The sequence below is a fragment of the Hemitrygon akajei genome, chromosome 11 (assembly GCF_048418815.1).
Source record: "Hemitrygon akajei chromosome 11, sHemAka1.3, whole genome shotgun sequence".
In the NCBI taxonomy this organism is placed as follows: Eukaryota; Metazoa; Chordata; class Chondrichthyes; order Myliobatiformes; family Dasyatidae; genus Hemitrygon; species Hemitrygon akajei.
Window position 1 is genome coordinate 23,357,942 of NC_133134.1, and position 20,871 is coordinate 23,378,812.

A 20,871-nucleotide genomic window follows, 5' to 3' on the forward strand; every position below is an offset into this window, starting at 1 on the left:
ATTTGATCAATGTGCAAAAGAGAACAAAATGTGCAAATACAAATAGAAGCATAAATATATAAGCAATAAATATCAGGAACATGAAGAGTCCTTGAAAGTAAGTCCACAGTTTATGGGAACAATTCAGTGATGGGGCAAGTGAAGTTATTCCCCTCTAGTTCAAGAGCCTGAGGTTTCAGGGGTAATAACTGTTCCTGAACCTGGTGGTGCGAGTCCTGAGGCTCCTCTATCTCCTTCTTGATGGCAGCAATGAGAAGAGAGAGGTAAGGTCCCTGATGATGGATGCTGCTGTCTGCTGTGTAGAAGTATTCAATAGTGGGGTGGGCTTTTCTTGTAATGGACTGGGCTGTATCCACTACATTTTGTATGATTTGCAGTTCAAGGACATTAATAGTCACATACCAGTCATTTAATCCTCATGCTCATGGTGACCGAACATTTGTCATGGGAATAATGACCAGGTTATCAGAACCAGCTATGAAATAGACGCTATCATACAACATTTCTGAAGTATTTCTCTACACGGCTGAAAATGGAAATCAAACCACTGTTATTAGGGATCTACAGAGCTGCTGAACCCTCAGGAAATCTACAGAAATGAATGAATTGATGACCATTTAACTAATTGATCAACTATTTAACTTAACATTTTCAGCATTTTGTTCCTGACCGTTAAAAATCCTGAAAATTGTTGCCACATTAAACTTTATAATTTTATTTGTTTTAAATTATACTTACCGCTTAACAGACCAATTAAAATTATTTTATACATACTGATCTTAATTCCCCTCAGGATTATTTCAAAATAACGAGTCCCTTGATTTAAATTTTATTTTCTGAAGTGCACACCGGAATATTTACTCTGGCTCCGTACAAAATGTTCAAAAATCAGTGGCTTTCTATCCATACGTTTCAGCGCAGCTAATGATGAAACTGTTTCTTAAAGCCAGGCATCTTTTATAGCTACCATGGATTAAGGGGTTATATTGCAAGCAGATATTTTATATTATAGAGCTTACTTTGAAACTATTGTTGGTGATTTTAAAATCTGGCCTATCAACATGAAACATCATGTGGTTGAGATAAGTTGAACCACAGGGAAGTTCTCAACAATTAGATCTTTGAAATTTCTTGGCTTCATTACCCTTCTCAATATATCTGTGTGAACACTTGGTGGTGTATGTAGTGCTGGGGATGGCAGTATAATAGGCAAGAAATTCAAGAACAAGTAGGAATCTCAAGACATACATTCATTACTTCTTCCTGAATGAATTATTTTTCAAAGCTAATCTTTATCTTTGCTTTTACCTCCATTATCCTTGTTGCAGACCACACTTAGGCACCACAGGACTAAAAGTGGTTAATCTAGAAGGGACTGGGTGGACTACAGTGAGCTGTTCCTTTTGAGTGACGAAGGCTCAGAATGTATGTACTAGTGGCAGTGTAGCCAAACTCTATTAACTTCAGCGAACATACTGATTTCATGATACAGGGGGCCCCTGCATTACATTGTGTAAGTTCACCCTTAAAGGATTCACAAATCACTACCCAAAATTTGAGACACAGAATTTGTGTGGAAAACTAGTAAATAAATCAATGCAGAATTTCTTCTTCTTAAGACCATCACCCCTATGGGGACATAGGCAGCCGACAGCAGCTCTACAGAGTCATCTGACCTGGGTCAGTCTTTCAAGGTGTAGCCCATCGAAGACCCTTCCTCTCTCAGGGATGAGGTCTTTGGAGATTCTGTTGGTGTTTCTGTAGCACTGGTTTTTAATGAGATGTTGCTAGCTCCACGTCCAACCCTTCTCCTTTTGGGACCGTCCATGGAGGAGTAAACACAGAGTTTACTTTTTAATCAAATCACATTTCTTGACACCACCTGAATCTGATTTGCAAGTGAGGTGGCTTCACATTACAGAAAACTGTGACATGCACCATTTTCTAGGAGTGCCTACCTACCACCTCAGCAACACACACCATAATGGGGACCACCTGCTTTCTTGAACTCAAGGCCCTTTTCTTACTGAACAACAGATGTCACACAATGAAGAACTCAAGGAATCTTCCAGGGAGGCACACAGAACCATAATTCTACCCCAAGGTTGGAGAGCATCTGGTTATTCACAGCATGGTAACCTTCCAATCATGAATAGAACTGAAATGGGAACTGTGAAATCAATAGTTAGATCAATTCAAGTTTATTGTTGCATACACAAGTACGGTGAGGTATGGCTACAATAAAAACAGCAGCATTACAGGCACATACCTAGGTTCAGAAAGATAGAAATATATAGGGAGCAAATGCAGGAAACTGGGTTTGAAGTGAAAATCAACTTTGCCCCACTAAATGAATGGCAATCTAACACACCTGTGAATTTTAGAGTGTTTCTTTGAACACTGTTCTGCTAATGTTGTATTAAAGTACATCACAAGAGAATATGAGGTGAATGTTTTAAGCATTTGTGTTCGAATGTCATAACTGACCACTTCCTACCCATTTACGCTTTGGAGGCAAAATTGTGCAGAAGTGTGTAAAAGCAGAGAGATGCTGCGGACAACCGAATTCCTACCTGTTTATATTTTGCAGGGAGGCTCCAGCCACAGGCCTGTAGTCGGCCATCATCATTCCTGACATGGTCCCTCACTTGGCGGTACTGCTCACGTTTCAACTCTCGCCGTGCATTTGATGTGCAGTCACTACAAGGAAAACCAACAGTCACTTCACTGGTTAAGCAAAGTTGGAATGAAGTGTTTTAAAATGCCTGCAAATGGCTGGTGATCCATGTGGTTGCAGATTAAAAAGCACTCTGAAATGCAGTATTTCTTTTGTACTTTGAATATTCCAAACAAAAATATAAGGAACGGGGAAGAGTGGCCATATTTGCCCTCCAACTTGCTTTACCAATCATGATCATAATTGATCCTGTGCCTCAAAACTACTTTGGCATGCAATTCCCATATCTTCCCATTTTCCTCCAGATCAAAAGTATTTTTAACACAGAAATATGAAAGTGTTCTACAGGCTCTGCAACAAAGTATTTATGATGAAAGGTCATCGATCTGATCTCTGCAACTGATGGCTGATAGTTTTCCAAAATTTCCAGCTTTTTGATGTAGATTACTAGCATCTGACCACTTCAAAGCTAAAAGAATCTGCAGTACCCAGGCAGGTAAGATTGCAGTTTCAAAAGAACACCCAAATAGTATTCAATTAATGCCAGCTAATCAATACGCTAAAATTTTCTCCTAGAATTCCTCGACCCATTTCCATTAGAAATTTTCATCAACAAATATCCATGTAGATAGAACTTTTTACAAGCACCTGGAATAGGTAAATAAGTGTGTGTTACCTGATACAATCTGACTAATGAAACATTAATTAACATTGCAGAATCTGAACCACATAATGACAGAATATTGAATTCAATGTCAAATTAGGTCAGAGATTGCAAGACAAAAGGAATGAAAAACTGGATTAAATGAGATAAATTATAGGAAACAGATATTATGTCATAAATAATTAAAATCTGAAGGAATGAGACTCCATGCTTGTAAACATAATTTTCATTATTGGAGAGGTTGATTGGCAGTAATTAATAAATCACTTAAGTAAATGTTATGCTTGACAAGTCCCAAAATGTTCTGACAACTTTAGTCTGCATCTATAGCTTAAGTCCAGTTTAAGAATGCCAAGTCAAAGGGCCAGATGCTATTTTTGTGAAGTTTATAGAAAAATACAGTGCTACAAATAACACCTTCCAATGAGTGGATAATGCAAATCTTACTTTGATGTACATTTTGATGGTCTCACTGACACAGCAGCATTTCCAAGCACCTTGATATGATGATCACCCAACCCTCTGTCTCCATTATCTTGCTCTTCATGAGGGTACACCAACTCTCAATGTGGGCAACACTCCCCACCTGGACTCCACAAGCACAGCTCTTTCAATGCCCTTATGGAAGGTCTGAAGCTCCCTACTCCCAGGTAGTGCATGTTCCTTGTTCACTCAACAGACTGAGTCCCTAGCATACTGAATGATTTACATTTGTAGTTTTGAAAATGTTGATCCATAAACTAGAAGAGATGACTCACCCATTTCTACTTTTTTATCTTTAATTTTCTATCTATCATTTACTCCGTCAGTTCATCTCCCAAGTCATTGCCACCCAGAGAGTCTTTAACATTTTGTGGGATTTTCATAACATTTTGTCCTTGACTTGCAAAGCCCATCAGAAAAAAGTAACAGTTTTTCTGAAGACTTAATTAAAAAATGTATTATAAATGCAAAAGACAATAAAAGCAATCCAATTATTGAAATATTACATGGAGCCTGCCCAGGTCCAATTATTTTCCAACCATTCTATAAGATATTGGTAGCAACAAAGGACCTATAACCAAACTATGATCGTCAATAAGCTGGATTGAAGCTTGCAATTTTCTTACCTGTTCCCTTAACACGTGGAGTGGAAGGGAATCTCTAGACTTGACAAAAAAAGTGAAACCAGAAAATCCATAATCTAATACATGCACCAAATTCTTCACCTTATCTTAACTGGACAAACACCTCCAGCTAATCTAATGCAACCAAATACAGGCCTTTTTCAAGAAATTATTTAATTTTAAGAGAAGTTTAAAAAAACTCTAAACCCATTGGTTATAATCACCAGCTATAGACAATGGACTTCTTTCGCAAGGCATGTAAAAATCATCAATATCCTCGAATGCGAAGGGTGACAATTTCTGTAGGCATTCCTAAAAGCTACCATAAAAAGAACTTGCAGATAATAATGGAGGGCCAGATGGTGTTTTCTGTCATAATTTTAGACTGTTTCAAAGATAAGGCTGTAGGGAAATTTTTGTGGTGGGTTGCTAGCTAGATACTCCAAATTTACTCTCACAAAATGTCAAGTTCAAGTAAATTCTCTCTCAAATTATTGCACATTAATTTTAACTGAAGGGGCAGGCATGACTGCTCATATTTAGATCTTTGTTGTAAGTATTTGTTTTATGATCATTCTCGCCAGTTAACATGCAACCAAAGATCTGAAGTCTTTGTTGTAAGCACTTTGTATGATAAAAGATTCATACTTCCATCATCTGAAAGGCTTTGCCCTTTAAAACTGATGGATGATTGGTCCATGAGCCCACCTAGTCCTGGGTGACGTTTTAAACCCCTGAGGCAACTAAAAACAAAGGCACTGCTATAATGGATTTCTATGGCTTTTTCATCCCCTGGAGGCATGTAGATCATGGGACCATCCACAGACCTTACAAAGTTTTTGCCTCCCCATCTCTATCCAAAAGGGAATATCCATAACAAACCCATGGATAAATACACCTAATTTAGTTACACTTTCTTCTGAGAAGGACTGCATAACTTTGTCAGTTTCTCCTGCTGTTGTATCTATATTGGTAATAATACCTTCCACGCCATATTTCCAAGGTGTATTCCCTTTATCTTTGGTGGTTCTACCTACTCCACAGTTGGAAGGTCTCCCAAACGTTTCATTTAATTCCCTGAAATTCTACTCTGATCCGCTCTTCCCCTACACATTCCACAGCTGACCTTACCTTTATCTTTCACATTCAATCATCATCTTCTGTAGCCTCTGGCATCTTCAATGAAGTGCCATCACCAGAAACATCTTTCCCCCCTTCCTCTTTCATCATTCCAAAATACATGTTCATTTCATGACTGTGACACTCACTTTTCCATCTTCTTCAACACTCATGGCACTTCTCATGCAACACCTGACCTGTTAACATTTCCCATTCTATCAACAAGAGAACAACAATGCATCTAAATGAAACAGAAATCCATTAACGTTGTTTTCCCAAATGTAGTGCATTCAATATCCACCATGTGGTAACCTCCACTTTGGAAAAAAACCAAACGGGTAATAGATTTGTGGAACACCTCCGTTCAGTCTGCATTGGCGATGCGAGTTTGGATTACCTCTCACTTCAATTCTCTATCTCACTCCCTCTTCAACCATGCTGCCTTTGGCCATTCCAGCAGAGCCCAACATAAGCTCGGGAACAGCACCTCACCTTCTGTTTCGGTAGATTACAGAATACAGGATTCAACAAGTTTAACAATTCAGGTAAGCTGCCCCTCCTGCTTGTAACAGAACAGGCCAGCCCCAAACCTCATCATACAAACTGTTCGAGTGGCCAGGTTTTGACTTACCGTAACAGGCTTGGGCGAGAACCTCAGTTCCTGATTGACGAGGTCGAGCAACTGGAGCTGGGTGCACTCAGGACCACCCAGAAGGCTTATAGCATCATAGTGAGTCTTTTGCTGAGGTGATCACACTCAAGAGTGCAGGCTTCAGAAAGTAAATGGGTGACCACCAGGAGATCAAGGGAAGTAAGCAGTTAGTACAGGATTCCCCTGTAGCTATTCCCGTTAGCAACAAGTATACGCCTTTGGATACCACTGGGGGTGGGGGGGGGGGTGATAACCAATCAAGATAAAGCAGCAGCAGCCAGGCCAATGGCACTGTGGCCAACTCTGAGGCTCAGCAGGGAAGGGTAAAGTCAGGTAGAGTGGTAGGGACAATAGACTCCATAGTTAGGGAGACAGACAGCAGATTCTGTGGCCACGAGAGAGAAGTTAGATGCCTTGTTGCCCCCACCCAGGTGCTGAGGTCCAGAAAGTCTCAGAGCAGCTGCAGAACATTCTCAAGAGGGAGGGTGAGCAGCCAGAGGACACGGTGCACATTGGCACCAATTTAAAAAATGGGGAAAGAGGCCATGCGCAGTGAGTATAGAGAGTTAGAGACAGAGCTGAACAGCAAGGTCGCCATCTCTGGATTCGTCCAAGTACCACATGTTAGTCAGAGCAGGAATAGGATGATAGTGCAGATGAATGAATGGCTGAGGAAGTGATGTAGGGGCCAGGGTTTTAGAGTTCTGGATCATTGGGATCTCTTCTGGGGAAGGTATGCCCTGTAAAAAAAAAAAAGGACGGGTTACAGCTGAACCCGAGAGGGACCAATATCCTTGCAGGCAGGTTTGCTAGGGTGATTGGAGAGGGCTTACACTAACTTGGCAGGGATTGGAACTGGAGTGATAGGGCTGAGGATGAGGCAGTTGGTATATGAGTAGATGCAGTGTGTAGGGAGACTATGAGAAAGGACAAGCCTATGAAAGGGCAAAATTGCAGTCAGTGAGATGAGGTGGGTTGTAACATGAAAGTAAAATTGGAAAGGGTGATGAATACAGGACTGAAAGGATTATATTTGAATGCACACAATATATAGAATAAGACAGATGATCCTGTAGCGCAGTTAGAGAATGATAGTTTGAAGCTATTGGCATCACTGAACTGAGTTGCGACTGAAGAAAGATCATAGTTAGGTGCTTAGCATCCAAGAATGCATCTCATATTGAAAAAACAGGCAGGGAGGCAGAGGGCGTGGGGTGACTCCACTGGGTAGAGTTAAGAAACTGTAAGAGTAAAAAGACCCTGATGGTCCTCCGAACAGTAGACAGGATGTGGAATATAAAGTTCAACAGGAAATAGAAAAGGCACGTGAAAAGAACAATGTTACGCTAGCCATGGGGATTTCAATATGCAAGGTATATTAGCAAAATCAGTTTGGTGCTGGATCCCAAGAGAGGAAATTTGTAGAATGCCTGCAAATGGCTTTTTCAAGCAGCTTGTGGTTGAGCCCACTAGGGAAAAGGCAATTCTAGATTGGATTTGGAGTAATGAACCAGATTTGATTAGGGAGCTTAAGGTAAAGGAACCCTTAGGAAGCAGTGATCATAATATGATAGAATTCACCCTGCAGTTTGAGGGGGAGAAGATAGTCAGATGTATCAGTACTACAGTGGAGTAAAGGGAATTACAGAGGCATGAGATAGGAGCTGGCCAAAGTTGATTAAAAGGGAACACTAGCAGGGATAACGGCAGAACAGCAATGGCTAGACTTTCTGGGGATAACAGAGAAGGCACAGGATAGATACATCCCAAAGATGAAGTAGTATTTTAAGTGCAGGGTGAAGCAACCATGGCTGACAAGGGAAATCAAAGAGCATAAAAGCAAAAGGAAGGGCATATAATATAGCAAAAATAAGTGGGAAGTTAGAGGAATAAGAAGCTTTTAATATCAGAAGTTTTTCAGATATATAAAGAGTAAAAGAGAGGTGAGCATAAATATTGAACTACTGGAAAATGACGTTACAGAGGTAATAACTGGGAACAAAGAAATGACGGACGAACTTAAAAAGTATTTTGCATCAATCTTCACTGTGGCAGACGCTAGCAGTATGCCAGAAATGCGAGACTATCAAGGGCTCAGAAGTGAGTGTAGTTGCTAATTACTAAGCAGAAGGTGCTTAGGAAGGTGAAAGTTCAGAAGGTAAATCAGGCAGCTGGACCAGATGGATGACACCCCAGGGTTCTAAAGTGACTGTGAAGGCACTAGTAAAAATCCTTCAGAAAAATCACTAGATTCTGGAGGACTGGACAATTGCAAATGTCAATCCACAATCCACTCTTTAATAAGGGAAGGAGGCAGAAAAAAGGAAATTATAAACTAGTTAGCCCGACTTCACAGTGGTTGGGAAGATGTTGGAGTCCATTATTAAGGATGAGGTTTCGGGATATTTGGAGGCAAATGATAAACTAAGCCAATGTCAGCATGGTTTCATCAAGGGGAGATCGTGTCTGATAAATCTGTTGGAAACCTTTGAGGAAATAACAGATAGGATAGACAAAGTGAGACAGTAGGTGTTGTTTACTTGGATTTCCAGATCATCTCTGACAGGGTGCCACATGAGCTGCTTAACAAGATGAGAGCCCCATGGTATTACAGGACCGATACTAGCATGAATGGAGGATTGACTGACTGGCAGGAGGCAGAGTGGGAATAAAGGGAGCCTTTCTGGTTGGCTCTCAATGACAAGCGGTGTTCCATAGGCATCAGTATTAGGACTGCTTCTGTTCATATTATACGTCAATGATTCTAATGACAGAATTGCTGGCTTTGTGGCCAGGTTTGCAGAAGATACAAAGACAGGTGGAGGGGTAGGGAGTGTTGAGGGTGCAGGGAGTCTGCAGAACGACTTTGACAGATTGGGAGAATGGAAAGAAGTGGAAAATGGAACATTGTATGGGGAAGTGTATAGTTATGCATTTTGTTAGAAGGAATAAAGGCGTAGACTATTTTCTAATTGGGGAGAATATTCACAAATCAGAGGTGTAAAAGATCTTGGGAGTCATTTTGCAGGATTCCCTAAATGTCAACTTGCAGACTGAGTTAGTGGTAAGGAAAGCAAATACAATTTTCAAGAGGACTAGAAAATAAAAGCTAGGATGGGATGCTGAGGCTTTTTAAGACATTAGTCAGACAACAAGAAGATTATGAGCAATTTTGGGCTTTTTATTTAAGAAGGGATGTATTGACATTGGAGAGGGTTCGGAGGAGGTTCATGACAATGATTCCAGGAAAGAAAGGGTTAATGTAATAAGCTTTTAATGGCTCTGGGCCAGTACTCACTGGAGTTTAGAAGAATGGGGGTGGGGGGAAGATCTCATTGAGGGCTATTGAATATTGGAAGTCCAAGACAGAATAGATGTGGAGAGAATGTTTCCCATAGTGGGTGAGTCTAGGACCAGAGGGTACAGCCTCAGAATAGAGGGATGTCCATTTAGAACAGAGATGAGAAGGTATTTCTTTATCCAGAGGATGCTGAATCTATGGAATTCATTGTCATGGTTGGCTGTTGGGGCCAGGTCATTGAGTACATTTAAAGCGGATGGTGATAGGTTCTTGGTTAGTTGGGGTGTCAAAGTTTACAGGGAGTTGGCAGGAAATTAGGGTTGAGAGGAATAATACATCAGCCACGATGGAATGGCAGAGCAGACTCGATGGGCTCACTGGCCTAATTCTAAGTCTTATGAACTAATCAGCCTTATACATTAACTCTCCATTTCTTTCTATACAGATGCTGCCTGACCACCAGCCAATTTTCAGTATTCCATGTAATTTCAAGCAACTATTTTCTGCTCACAGTTCCAGCATGGTTTTTATCCCCTCTCTCTCTCTCCCTTCTATCCACACTCATTCAACTCCTCCCTGCAGATCAGCTTCTACTAATAAAAGTTTACCACCTTCTCCGAGGCAGCATCAATACCACGAGTCATCTTGTCACTCTTGGTTCCACCATTCCACAAACAACCTCTTTCTTCTCATCACCCCTCCTCTTTCAACAATCTGATAGGTTCAATGTTTCTCTCCCTCAGATGCTGTCTGAACCACCACACATTTCAACTACTTTCCATTTATAGTTTGGTTTTCCAACGTTTGTTTCTTTTGTAATAGGATCAGCAGCAGGAGCTGGTGTAGTTGGATTTTATCATTTAAGTATCTGTCTACAATCAATGGATTTCTAGTGTCTTTATCACCAAGAGCTATAATTGGGGAGGGGGATAGGAAGGGGTTTTTTAAAAAAAAAAGCAAGACCCAAAATCCAATGCAATTGAGATCCAAATCTTCTCGTATACAAAAAGCATCTAGTGCTTTCCCTGCGTAGATGATGAATAAACTCTTCTTGGGCTTCCCGCTGAGTACAGGTATCAATTATTGATGGGGTGCGCAGATGGGGCGCGCAGATGGGGCGCACAGTGGAAACCTGCATCAAGGAGCACAGGAAGTGTATCTGTTTGAGTCACCCACAGAAATTGGAGGTAGCAGAACACTGCATTCACAAATGACCATAGGATTGACTTCGATGGCACAAAACTACTATGCCGCACTAATGGTTTTGGGACTACCTGGTTAAGGAAGTCATTGAAATAAAACTAGAGGAAAAGAATTTAACAGAGATGGATGTCTCACTCTAAAAATTGGAATTTGATTATAAACAATGTGGGACAGTGGAAACCTGATTGGATGAAGACTAACCAATCAGGAGGACTGGATGACGAGGGTATATATACAACCAGACTAGACCTGCAGAGACATCATCCCTGATGAAGATGGCAGAGTTTGCCGTCGAAACATTGGTTAAAATTGATACCTGTATCCGGCTGGAATCCCAAGAAGAGTTTATTTGTTCTCTTACACAAGTTAGTAATAGTGACAGTTCACTGATCAAAAATGAAGCAGTGCAACGGAGAAAGTCACAAGTTGGAAAATCAACTGGATCTATTGCCAATACATCTAAATTTCACTTTTGAAGTGGTAAAAATGCCAGTTTCCATTTAGGCATTTGAAATTTTCTTTGTAAACCTTGGACAATCCTTAGACACAGAGGATATCTTTACTGGTAAACAAACTCCAGAAAGTTTACTGAAAGTCAAAACAATAAGGCAGCTTGAGATGAAGACTTCACAAAAACAATGTGTAAGTTTTGTGCTGAAGAACCTTTTCCTCAAAAGCCATGAGGTTGGAATGAATGAAAGCCTTTGTAATATTATTGTACCTGTGGAAGATCCCTGATCCTCATCATTTGTAATGTCAGTCAGCCCAGTTTTAAATTCAAAACACTCAAAAGTTGCCTGCCCCCTTGAGCTCTTAATACCCAAGACATTAAGTCTGGCTTTAACTTTAACCCCTAACCCTGGTACAAAAGCCCCAAGGAGCTGACAGGCCGTACACTTGTTCATTATCTGTGTCTGGTTTCTTCTCCTCCTTAGGCACTTCCTGTCTACAAAAAAACATAAATTTCAAATTAACAAAAAATACATAATGGAAAACAAAACATACACTTTTCCAAAGAAAGACTGTCTGCAAAAGCATACACTTTAAAAGGTGGAAATCAGTTAATAAAGAAATCTTATCTGTTTGGCCATAAAACGGTCAGCAATTGCCCTTTAATGTAAATTTACATATTGTCCATATATCCATCTGCAACATTATGAATGAGTCATAAGAAAATGAGGCATTCTCTTTCAAATGTAAATAATAAAATAAGTAAAAAAAGTTTATTTATAAAGAATTTATAGGGTACTTATTAATTTGAAAATGATAAGTAGATGATCTTTAATCAGCAGTGTTACAATACCTATTGCAAGGCCCGAAGTTTGTGTGTACTGCTCAATAGAATTTTAATCTAAATTGGATATTCATTATATAGCCAAAAATTTCTACCAGAACATCTGAAAGTGTATCTGCTTTTCTGAAAGGATGCCCAGAAAGCACAGTGACATCAAAACACACTTCATGTCACATTTAAATTTTACCCACTTAAAATTCTTCCCTATGCGTGCCTGGCCAACTAAAGTACGCAAGGATTGCTTAAGTACCAATAGAAAAGGAAAAATGGTTTTCAATGTTATGAAACTCCTGCAAATAAATTTTTAAGAAATTAAAATTAACTCATATTATTACCCACACTCAGACCCCCATTTCTGGACTACAGTCTGACCCCTTTCCTAACCTCATCTCCTTAATCCATAACAACTGATCGTACCCAACCTGCAATGAAACTGAAACCCAACATCATAAGATGTCCCTAACTGAAACTTTGACATACTACAGCATGCCACACTAACACCCTCCAAAATCACATGTACCGCACCACGGAATACTTCAGTAGCGCATCAAATACACTACACTAGCACCCTACAAAACCTCATACAATGCGCCGTGAAATAATTCAGTAACCCATTACATATTGATCTATACTGCACTGGTTTAAGGGGGACTTTCTGAAACATTTCAAGCATGACCTTTGAATCCTTTATTAAGCCACTCAGCATTGTCCCATGGCTCTCAAAATTACACCATCGACAGCAAAAAAAACTGTATACATGATGATTATTTTAAAGTAATACCAAAAACTGGTTCAAAGTCAACATGATTGGCAATCCATCTTTCTTGCTAGTTTAACGACCAAACTATTTAGTTTTATTAGCATGCTGCTGCAAGTAGATAAAAACTTGGACAGCTTGTTTCAAATGAGTGAACTGCTCACCAATCTCAGGGCCAACGTAAATCCTGGGCAAGTCCGAGCATCAATGACGTACCTAAGCTATTCCTTCTTTTTTTTTTCCAACAGCAGGGGGGAAAGGCACCCAATCATAGAAAAAAAACACAGCCTTAATAATTTTCATTTGTGTGTTTTTAAAACTTGACATAAACAGATGCTTCTTTTCCAAACGTTCAGCAATCTCATTTCAAAACACTCTGTCCTCTGAATGAGATAGATGTCTGTGCATTTACCTCAAAGTCTTGAGGACACACATCCACACTCATAATACACCACAGTTCTGAGCAGGACTAACGGGGCTAGAGGTCCTGTTAACAATGAGTTGTTAAACCAAGAGCCCTCAGGTGGATGTCTAATATCTCAACATTTCCTCCAGCCTTTGTTCATTACTTGAACCTCTCTCAAATGCTCCTACAACAGATTGGCAAGTTTTTGTTTTAATAATACACTGAACTTGTAGAGGCTTAACAGCATGCACTCTGGCAGCTCCATTTTCCTCCAAGATGGAAGACACTATGATTCCCCACGTACCATTGACATCTGAGCTTCACACTTTAACTAAAGATCTCTAATCATAGCAATTTCAACTAGAAGGGATACAGAAGGAATGGCACTACAGTAGAGGTCCTGGAGCGAGCTAGCACCCACAGTGTCTACACCCTCCTACAGAAAGCCCAAGCCAGATGGGCTGGCCATGCCGTCAGGATGTCGGACAGTCGACTACCAAAACAGCTGCCGTATGGAGAGCTGAGCCAGGGCAAGCACTCAGTTGGAGGACAGAAGAAACGTTTCAAAGACTGCCTCAAAGTGTCCCTCAAAGACCTCAACATCAAACCCAGTAGCTGGGAATCGCTTGCTCTGGACTGCCCAACCTGGTGGAGCAAGACCACTAAACGAGCGTATGCAGCAGAAATCAGACACACCGCAGAGGCTCAGAGGAAACGCGCTGCGCGCAAGGCTCAAGCCACCTCCACTTCCACTGCAGCATCTACCCTCATGTGTCCCACATGTGGGCAAGCTTTCAGGGCCCAGATTAGCCTCACCAGTCACCTCTGGACCCACAGTCACAAACCCTCCACCTGACAGAAGTTGTGATCTTCTTCAACTCTGAAGGACGAACAGCAACACAGTAGAAACAACTAACATCTACAATATATGCTAATATAATGGGGCTAATCTCCTACTATGCTTCATTGATTTTTACTGAAAATAATTTGACACCAATGTGAATTAAGACTGATGATCACAAGCTTTGGTTGCCTTTAAGGAAACGTCTAAAAGGAGAAATGAGAAACAAGTTCAGGGGTGGCAAGTGGAACTCTTAAGCTCTAGGTCTTGGCAGATTAAGACAAGGCCACCAACAGTGAAGGGTGGAAAGGCAAAGTTTAGGTAAGAAATTCCAGAGCTTTGACCACTGGCAGCTGACATTAAAAGATTCTCTGCAGCCTAGAGATCCCTCTTCCATTTTAGTTCCAGATTTCCCACTTGGCAGCAGTTAAAATACATTGTGCAGTAGGGAAGATAGAGAGCAACTTTAGTCATGTGGGGATATTGGAGAAACAGGGACCTTTCTCCTAAAAATAAAGAGTAAAGGAGGAGATAGGATAGAGGTCAACATTAGCACCAGTTCTAATGAACCCTATGGAAAAACCCAACTTCCTCCGACAAAATGGAGGTAAATTTAAACTAAATGACCAAGCAATATAAATGCATGAATTTCTCTTTCTACACAGAATCCTGTTAAGATTTGATATGCAATGCTCTATTGGTGGTGGAGATCGATTCCTTTGGAAATTTAAGAAAAACAATGCGATGAGTACTTGGGGGGAAAAACAACTACAAAAGTAGTAACATCTTGGCCTGTGGGACCAATTTAGACATCACCATCGAAGAGCCAGCACAGGTAAAATAGGCCAAATGGTCATTATGGATGTTGTAAGATTTTAAAATTTTATGATTTCATTTTTATCAGCAAAATACAAAACTGAGTGAATTAACTCACTCCACAAAAAATCTAGTGCAACCTATTTTGCCTTAAAGAGGAAGTATTTTTCCAATAGACTCATCAGGATTTGTGTTGTTCAGTATCTTATTCATAATGTTAAATATATATAAATCCATTGCACATTTGCATACCACTTCCATATTCTTTGAATTGTAATCTATTATTTCTCAAATACTATTTCAATCTCAGAATTATGACTTCGGTAACATAAAATTAGACTGAGGAATCAAGTATCCAGTGGACAGTGACTCATGGCTGAAGACATTCTGTTGTTGATAACCATCAATAATGTTAAATGTATTAAATAAAATAGGTATGTAAAAATTCAAACTGAATTTAACTAAATTTCCCATTCATATTAGCAATCCAAATAACCTCAAAGAAGCATCAATTTAACTTCCATCTTAACATATTCAAAACCTAAATATTCCCTTGTGCAATCTGAAGAATTAGATTGTCAAAGCAGTTTGCAGAATATTCCTTGATCTCCACTATCCCTTAAATTGGAAGCTTTGTTTCTGTTTTGTTTAAAGTAAAATCACAGAGCTAATTTTTGGAACTTTCATGGGAGTAAATTCTGGAAAGACATTTCACATTAACTCTCTGCAAAATGATTTATATGTTTACTTATTGCAGAATGAGAATTGACTGCATCAGGCAAATCCTGAATGGCTGCTAATGCCATTAACTAAATTAACCCTCATACTCTCTGACCCAGGTATGCCATTCAACATTAGTACCCAAAAATATATGGACGCTTTAGCAAATAAGTACATGCTATGAGACTTGCTGTAAAATGCTGCAATTCCAGAAATATGTTAAGTCTCTCAGAGGGCAAAAGCGGTGTGTTGAAGGTGAGATTACTACTTTAAACTATTGCAATTCCAAGATTCTTCTCTGAGGAAAGTGAAATAAATAACAAAACTTTTGCTAACAGTCTTTCTTTGAGAGTAACAAATTATTACAAATGAAAGAGGAGCAAAATAAATAACTAGCAAAGCAAATGAATAATGAAAATAAACAAAGATAATGAAAATATATGAAAATTATAAATATTGTATTAGCCCTGTTGCCATGGGAATAGGCTGCATGTGGGTGTTGTGCATCTGAGTCAGGCTTCACCTCTTGGGTTGTCACTTACACTTCAGGCAGGAAATCCATGGCACGTGATCTCTCAGTAGCAGATAATTGGGAGATGGTGTGGCTTCGTCGCTTGGTGAACCCAGAGGAACCATAGGTGTTGGGAGCAGCGTAATGAAGGACTGGAGGTCTCTTAGCTGGCTGAGCAGTTGAGGAGGAGCTGAAGAGGCGGCTGAAACTGAAGGACAAGAAAACCAAGAGAGCGTAAGAGTTGGGGTGTGTACTAGTTTGCTACCACAAATAGTTGTGTAATTGAGTTTACTTATTTTTAAAAGATCAGATGTTTTATCACCACAAATCTTTAAGAATTTAATGTTGTTCCTTTTCTTAAATTTCTGCAACCAGCCTGCTGAGTATTCACAATTACCTTCAATTTTCAGTTCGAGATAGATCTTTGCTTATTTCACAATCAGCACACCCTAAAGCAGCGCATGTTCACTCCGACGCTAATTAATCCACTCTTTCAATACACAACTGAGATCTTTATTTTTTGCGCTATACAGTGTTTTTCTATTTTTCATTAACTTCTGTTCATTGCACATCTTTCACTTCTCAGAACTGTCTGCACAGGTCTCTGCTCACCACATCATCAGGAAACCTTCCCAGTGCCTCATGGAATCTTCCATTTGTGATTTCTTGACAGTGCTCAAAAAGAAGTTTCAGATAAGGGGGACTCAACCAACATTTTTCAATCTTGAAAATTTCAACTTGATATAGCCATATATGAAGGATTTCCACTAACCTTCACTTGGTAAAAAAAAATCTTGATTACACTTTTAAACTGTGTAGCTCTGAAGTGGATTCCTCTACCCAAGTAAATGGGTTTGCTCATTTATTCTACTGAATTCTTTCACATTTAAAACTGCCTAACTAGCCTGAACCTTCTAATTCTAAAGGAATTTAAATCATGTTTACACAACTTTTTTTTATTATTAATCCTGTTAGGCCTCAGGATAATTGTGGTGAAACTCTTCTGTATAACCTCCAATGTTTGCTCTGGTTTCGTTCTACAGCTGCGTGCACCAATCATTGCTCTTTTTACATGGCCTGAAAACTGCGTGGCACTTTAAATGCATTTTTGTAATATGTATACTATGAATAATTAGAATGAAAATTGAAAAATCACAATATTGATTTTATTAATTAAGGATATAATAAAATACAGTACAGAAAGAAAATATTTTCATCTTATCAACTTTTTCTAGCTGTATCTAATTTCACCCGCGCAGCAACAAAGGCTACGTGCAAGAGAGCATTTCAATTACTGCGTGGCCATGCTCCAATGCAGCTTAAACATAAAAATTAATAACCCCAGAGATCTTTCCTGAGTTCTGGTTCAAAGACTGTCTGCAGCACTGCAAGTAAAAAGTTCCAGGCTCTGCACAACAAAAGCAACATTTCCACATGTTTTCCTTTCTTTCTTTCTTTTTAAATCTTTTTATTAATTTTTTAAACAAACATAAATGAAACATGAATACAAAGTGTTTGAGAGTACATAATTAATAGTTTAAGTAGACATTCAAATATATAATAATCAATATATATAGCCTCCCAAACTCATAGTATTCATGAACAAAAGAAACAAAAAGAAAAAAAAACACCAAAAAAAGAGAAAAAAAAACACTAACCAACATGGGCCATTGCATAATGTTAAATACATACAGTAGTGCCAATAACTCCGAACCTCCATCCAAATAATTAAGGATAATCAAAGTGAGGTTTAGGAAAAGACAATTTAACTCATATGAAAATGTTGAATAAATGGTCTCCAAGTTTCTTCAAATTTAACTGAAGGATCAAAAACAACACTTCTAATTTTTTCTAAGCTCAAACAAGAGATAGTTTGAGAAAATCACTGAAATATAGTTGGAGGATTAATTTCTTTCCAATTCAATAAAATAGATCTTCTAGCCATTAATGCAACAAATGCAATCATTCGTCGAGATGAAGAGGATAAACGACAATTATCCACCATTGGTAAACCAAAAATTGCAGTAAAAGGATGCGGTTGGAAATTGATATTCAGAACTCTTGAAATAATACTGAAAATATCTTTCCAGTAATTTTGTAAACAAGGGCAAGACCAAAACATATGGGTCAATGAAGCAACATCAGAATGACATCTGTCACAGGTTGGATTAACATGAGAGTAAAATCGAGCAAGTTTATCCTTAGACATATGAGCTCTATGTACAACCTTAAATTGTATTAAAGCATGTTTAGCACAAATAGAGGACGAATTGACTAATAGTAAAATTTTCTCCCACTGCTCAGTGGATATAAAACAATGAAGTTCTTCTTCCCATTCCTTCCTAATTTTTTCTGATACTTCTGGCTGTATTTTCATGATCATATTATAAATAACAGCTACTAAACCCTTTTGACAAGGATTCAGAGCTAAAATTCTTTCCGTAATGTCCAATGGACATAGTTTCGGAAAAGACTGTAACGCATTATACAAAAAATTTCTAACTTGCAAATATCTAAAAAAATGGGTTTTAGGTAAATTATATTTATTAGATAGCTGTTCAAAGGACATAACGCTATCATCCAAAAACAAATCACGAAAACATGTTATACCTTTTGTTTTCCATAAAAGAAAAGCTTGATCCATAAGAGAGGGCCGAAAGGAATAGTTAGATATTATAGGGCGTGATAAAATAAACTAATTCAAACCAAAAAATTTACGAAATTGAAACCAAATTTGCAATGTATATTTGACTATAGGATTAGTTATTTGTTTATTCAATTTAGATAAAGAAAAAGGAAGTGAAAATCCTAAGATTGAAAACAATGAAAAGTCTTGTACAGATTTACATTCCAAATTTACCCATTGTGGGCAAGCAGCTGTAGTCAATTCTTGTGTCCAAAATATTAAATATCATATATTAACTGCCCAATAGTAAAATCTCAAGTTTGGCAAAGCCAAACCACCCTCCTTTTTAGGCTTCTGTAAATATTTTTTGCCTAGTCTAGGATTTTTATTCTGCCACAGTTAAGAAGATATTTTGGAGTCAATAATATCAAAAAAAGAATTAGGAATAAAAATTGGTAATGCTTGAAATAAATATAAGAATTTGGGTAATACCATCATCTTAATAGCATTAATTCTACCAACCAATGACAAAGATAGTGGAGACCACCTGATAGCAAGTTGCTTAATTTGGTCAATTAAGGGTAAAAAATTAACTTTAAATAAATCTTTATGTTTTTTAGTAATTTTAATACCTAAATAAGTAAAATAATCTGTAACAACTTTAAATGGTAAATGTTTATAAATTGGAACTTGCATATTTAATGGAAATAATTCACTCTTATTAAAATTCAATTTATAACCAGAAAAGTTACTAAACTGAGCAAGCAAGGACGAAATAGCAGGAATAGATCTTTCAGGGTCGGATATGTATAGTAACAAATCATCAGCATATAATGATAACTTATACGTCCCCTCCCCACGAGTAATACCCAAAATATTAGGTGATTCACGAATGGCTATAGCCAAAAGTTCCAAAGCGATGTCAAATAATAAAGGACTTAAAGAACAACCTTGCCTTGTACCACGGAATAACTGAAAAAAAGGAGATCTTTGATTATTGGTAAAAACCGAAGCCAAGGGTTTATAGTATATTAATTTAATTCATGATATAAATTTTGAAGTAAAATTAAAATGCTGCATCGTATTAAATAAATATGGCCATTCAACTCTATCAAATGCCTTTTCAGCATCTAAAGAAATGACACATTCTGGTATTTTGGGTGAAGGAGTATAAATAATATTAATTAATTTTCTAATGTTAAAAGATGAATAGCGATTTTTAATAAATCCAGTCTGATCTTCAGAAGTGATTCGAGGTAATATATTTTCTAATCTAGTAGCCAAAATTTTACTAAAAATCTTAAAATCCGTATTTAGCAAGGATATAGGCCGATAGGATGCACATTCAATAGGGTCTTTATCTTTTTTAAGGATTAAAGAAATAGAAGCTTCATAAAAAGATTGTGGCAATTTGCCTATAATTAACGCATCTTTAAAAATTTTACAAAGCCAAGGAGAAAGTATAGAGGAAAAAGATTTTAAAAATTCTGCAGAATAACCATCTGGACCAAAAGCTTTACCGGAATTCATTGAAAAAATAGCCTTTTTTATTTCAGTTTCCGTGATAGGTGTATCTAAGAATACACTATCCTCTACTGTTAATTTTGGAATATTCAATTTCCTTAAAAATTCATCTATTATAGAAGAATCCTCAGCAAATTCTGATTGATATAAGGAATTATAAAAATCTTGAAAGGCTTTATTTATCTCTTTATGGTCGATCGTCAGAGTGCCATCTTGTTAACGAATCCTAGTAATCTGTTGTTTAACCGAAGCAGTTTTCAATTGATTAGCCAATAATTTACCAGGCTTATCTCTATATACATAAAACTGGGTTCTAGATTTAATTAACTGATTTTCAATCGAAGAGGATAATAACAAACTATGCTCCATTTGAAGTTCCACTCTTTCTTTATAAAGTTCTTTGCTGGGGGTCACTGAATAAATCTTATCAATTGCTTTGATTTTATCAACCAATGTTAATATTTTAGAATTAGTTCGTTTCCTAACTCCAGCAGAGTATGAAATAATCTGTCCACGAATAAATGCTTTAAAAGTGTCCCATAAAATTCCACTAGAGATCTCTGCTGTAGAATTTGTTGAGAAAAACAAATCAATTTGTTGTTTAATAAAATTAACAAAGTCTGTCCTGCAATAAAATAGAGTTGAACCTCCAAG

The 20,871-nt window shown here is 38.1% G+C and overlaps 1 protein-coding gene and 1 long non-coding RNA gene across 20 annotated transcripts in view; one reads left to right on the forward strand and one right to left on the reverse strand.

Annotated features, from left to right (window-relative positions):
* Positions 1–20,871, reverse strand: part of mapk8ip3 (mitogen-activated protein kinase 8 interacting protein 3) — a 198,221-nt gene that overhangs the window by 64,443 nt on the left and 112,907 nt on the right. For 13 of the 19 annotated variants that reach the window (XM_073060424.1, XM_073060425.1, XM_073060422.1 and 10 more), the window contains 3 exons: positions 16,099–16,275; positions 11,618–11,668; positions 2,574–2,700 (listed from right to left, as the gene is read on the reverse strand). In XM_073060424.1, coding sequence (XP_072916525.1) covers positions 2,574–2,700; positions 11,618–11,668; positions 16,099–16,275 — 355 coding nt within the window. The remainder of the gene's footprint in view (positions 1–2,573; positions 2,701–11,617; positions 11,669–16,098; positions 16,276–20,871) is intronic. The other 6 variants (XM_073060423.1, XM_073060421.1, XM_073060420.1 and 3 more) reach the window with 1 other exon arrangement.
* The window catches only part of LOC140735403 (uncharacterized), a 60,370-nt gene continuing 55,657 nt past the window's right edge, over positions 16,159–20,871 (forward strand). The window contains exon 1 of the long non-coding RNA XR_012100746.1: positions 16,159–16,313. This is a non-coding gene — a long non-coding RNA (uncharacterized lncRNA). The remainder of the gene's footprint in view (positions 16,314–20,871) is intronic.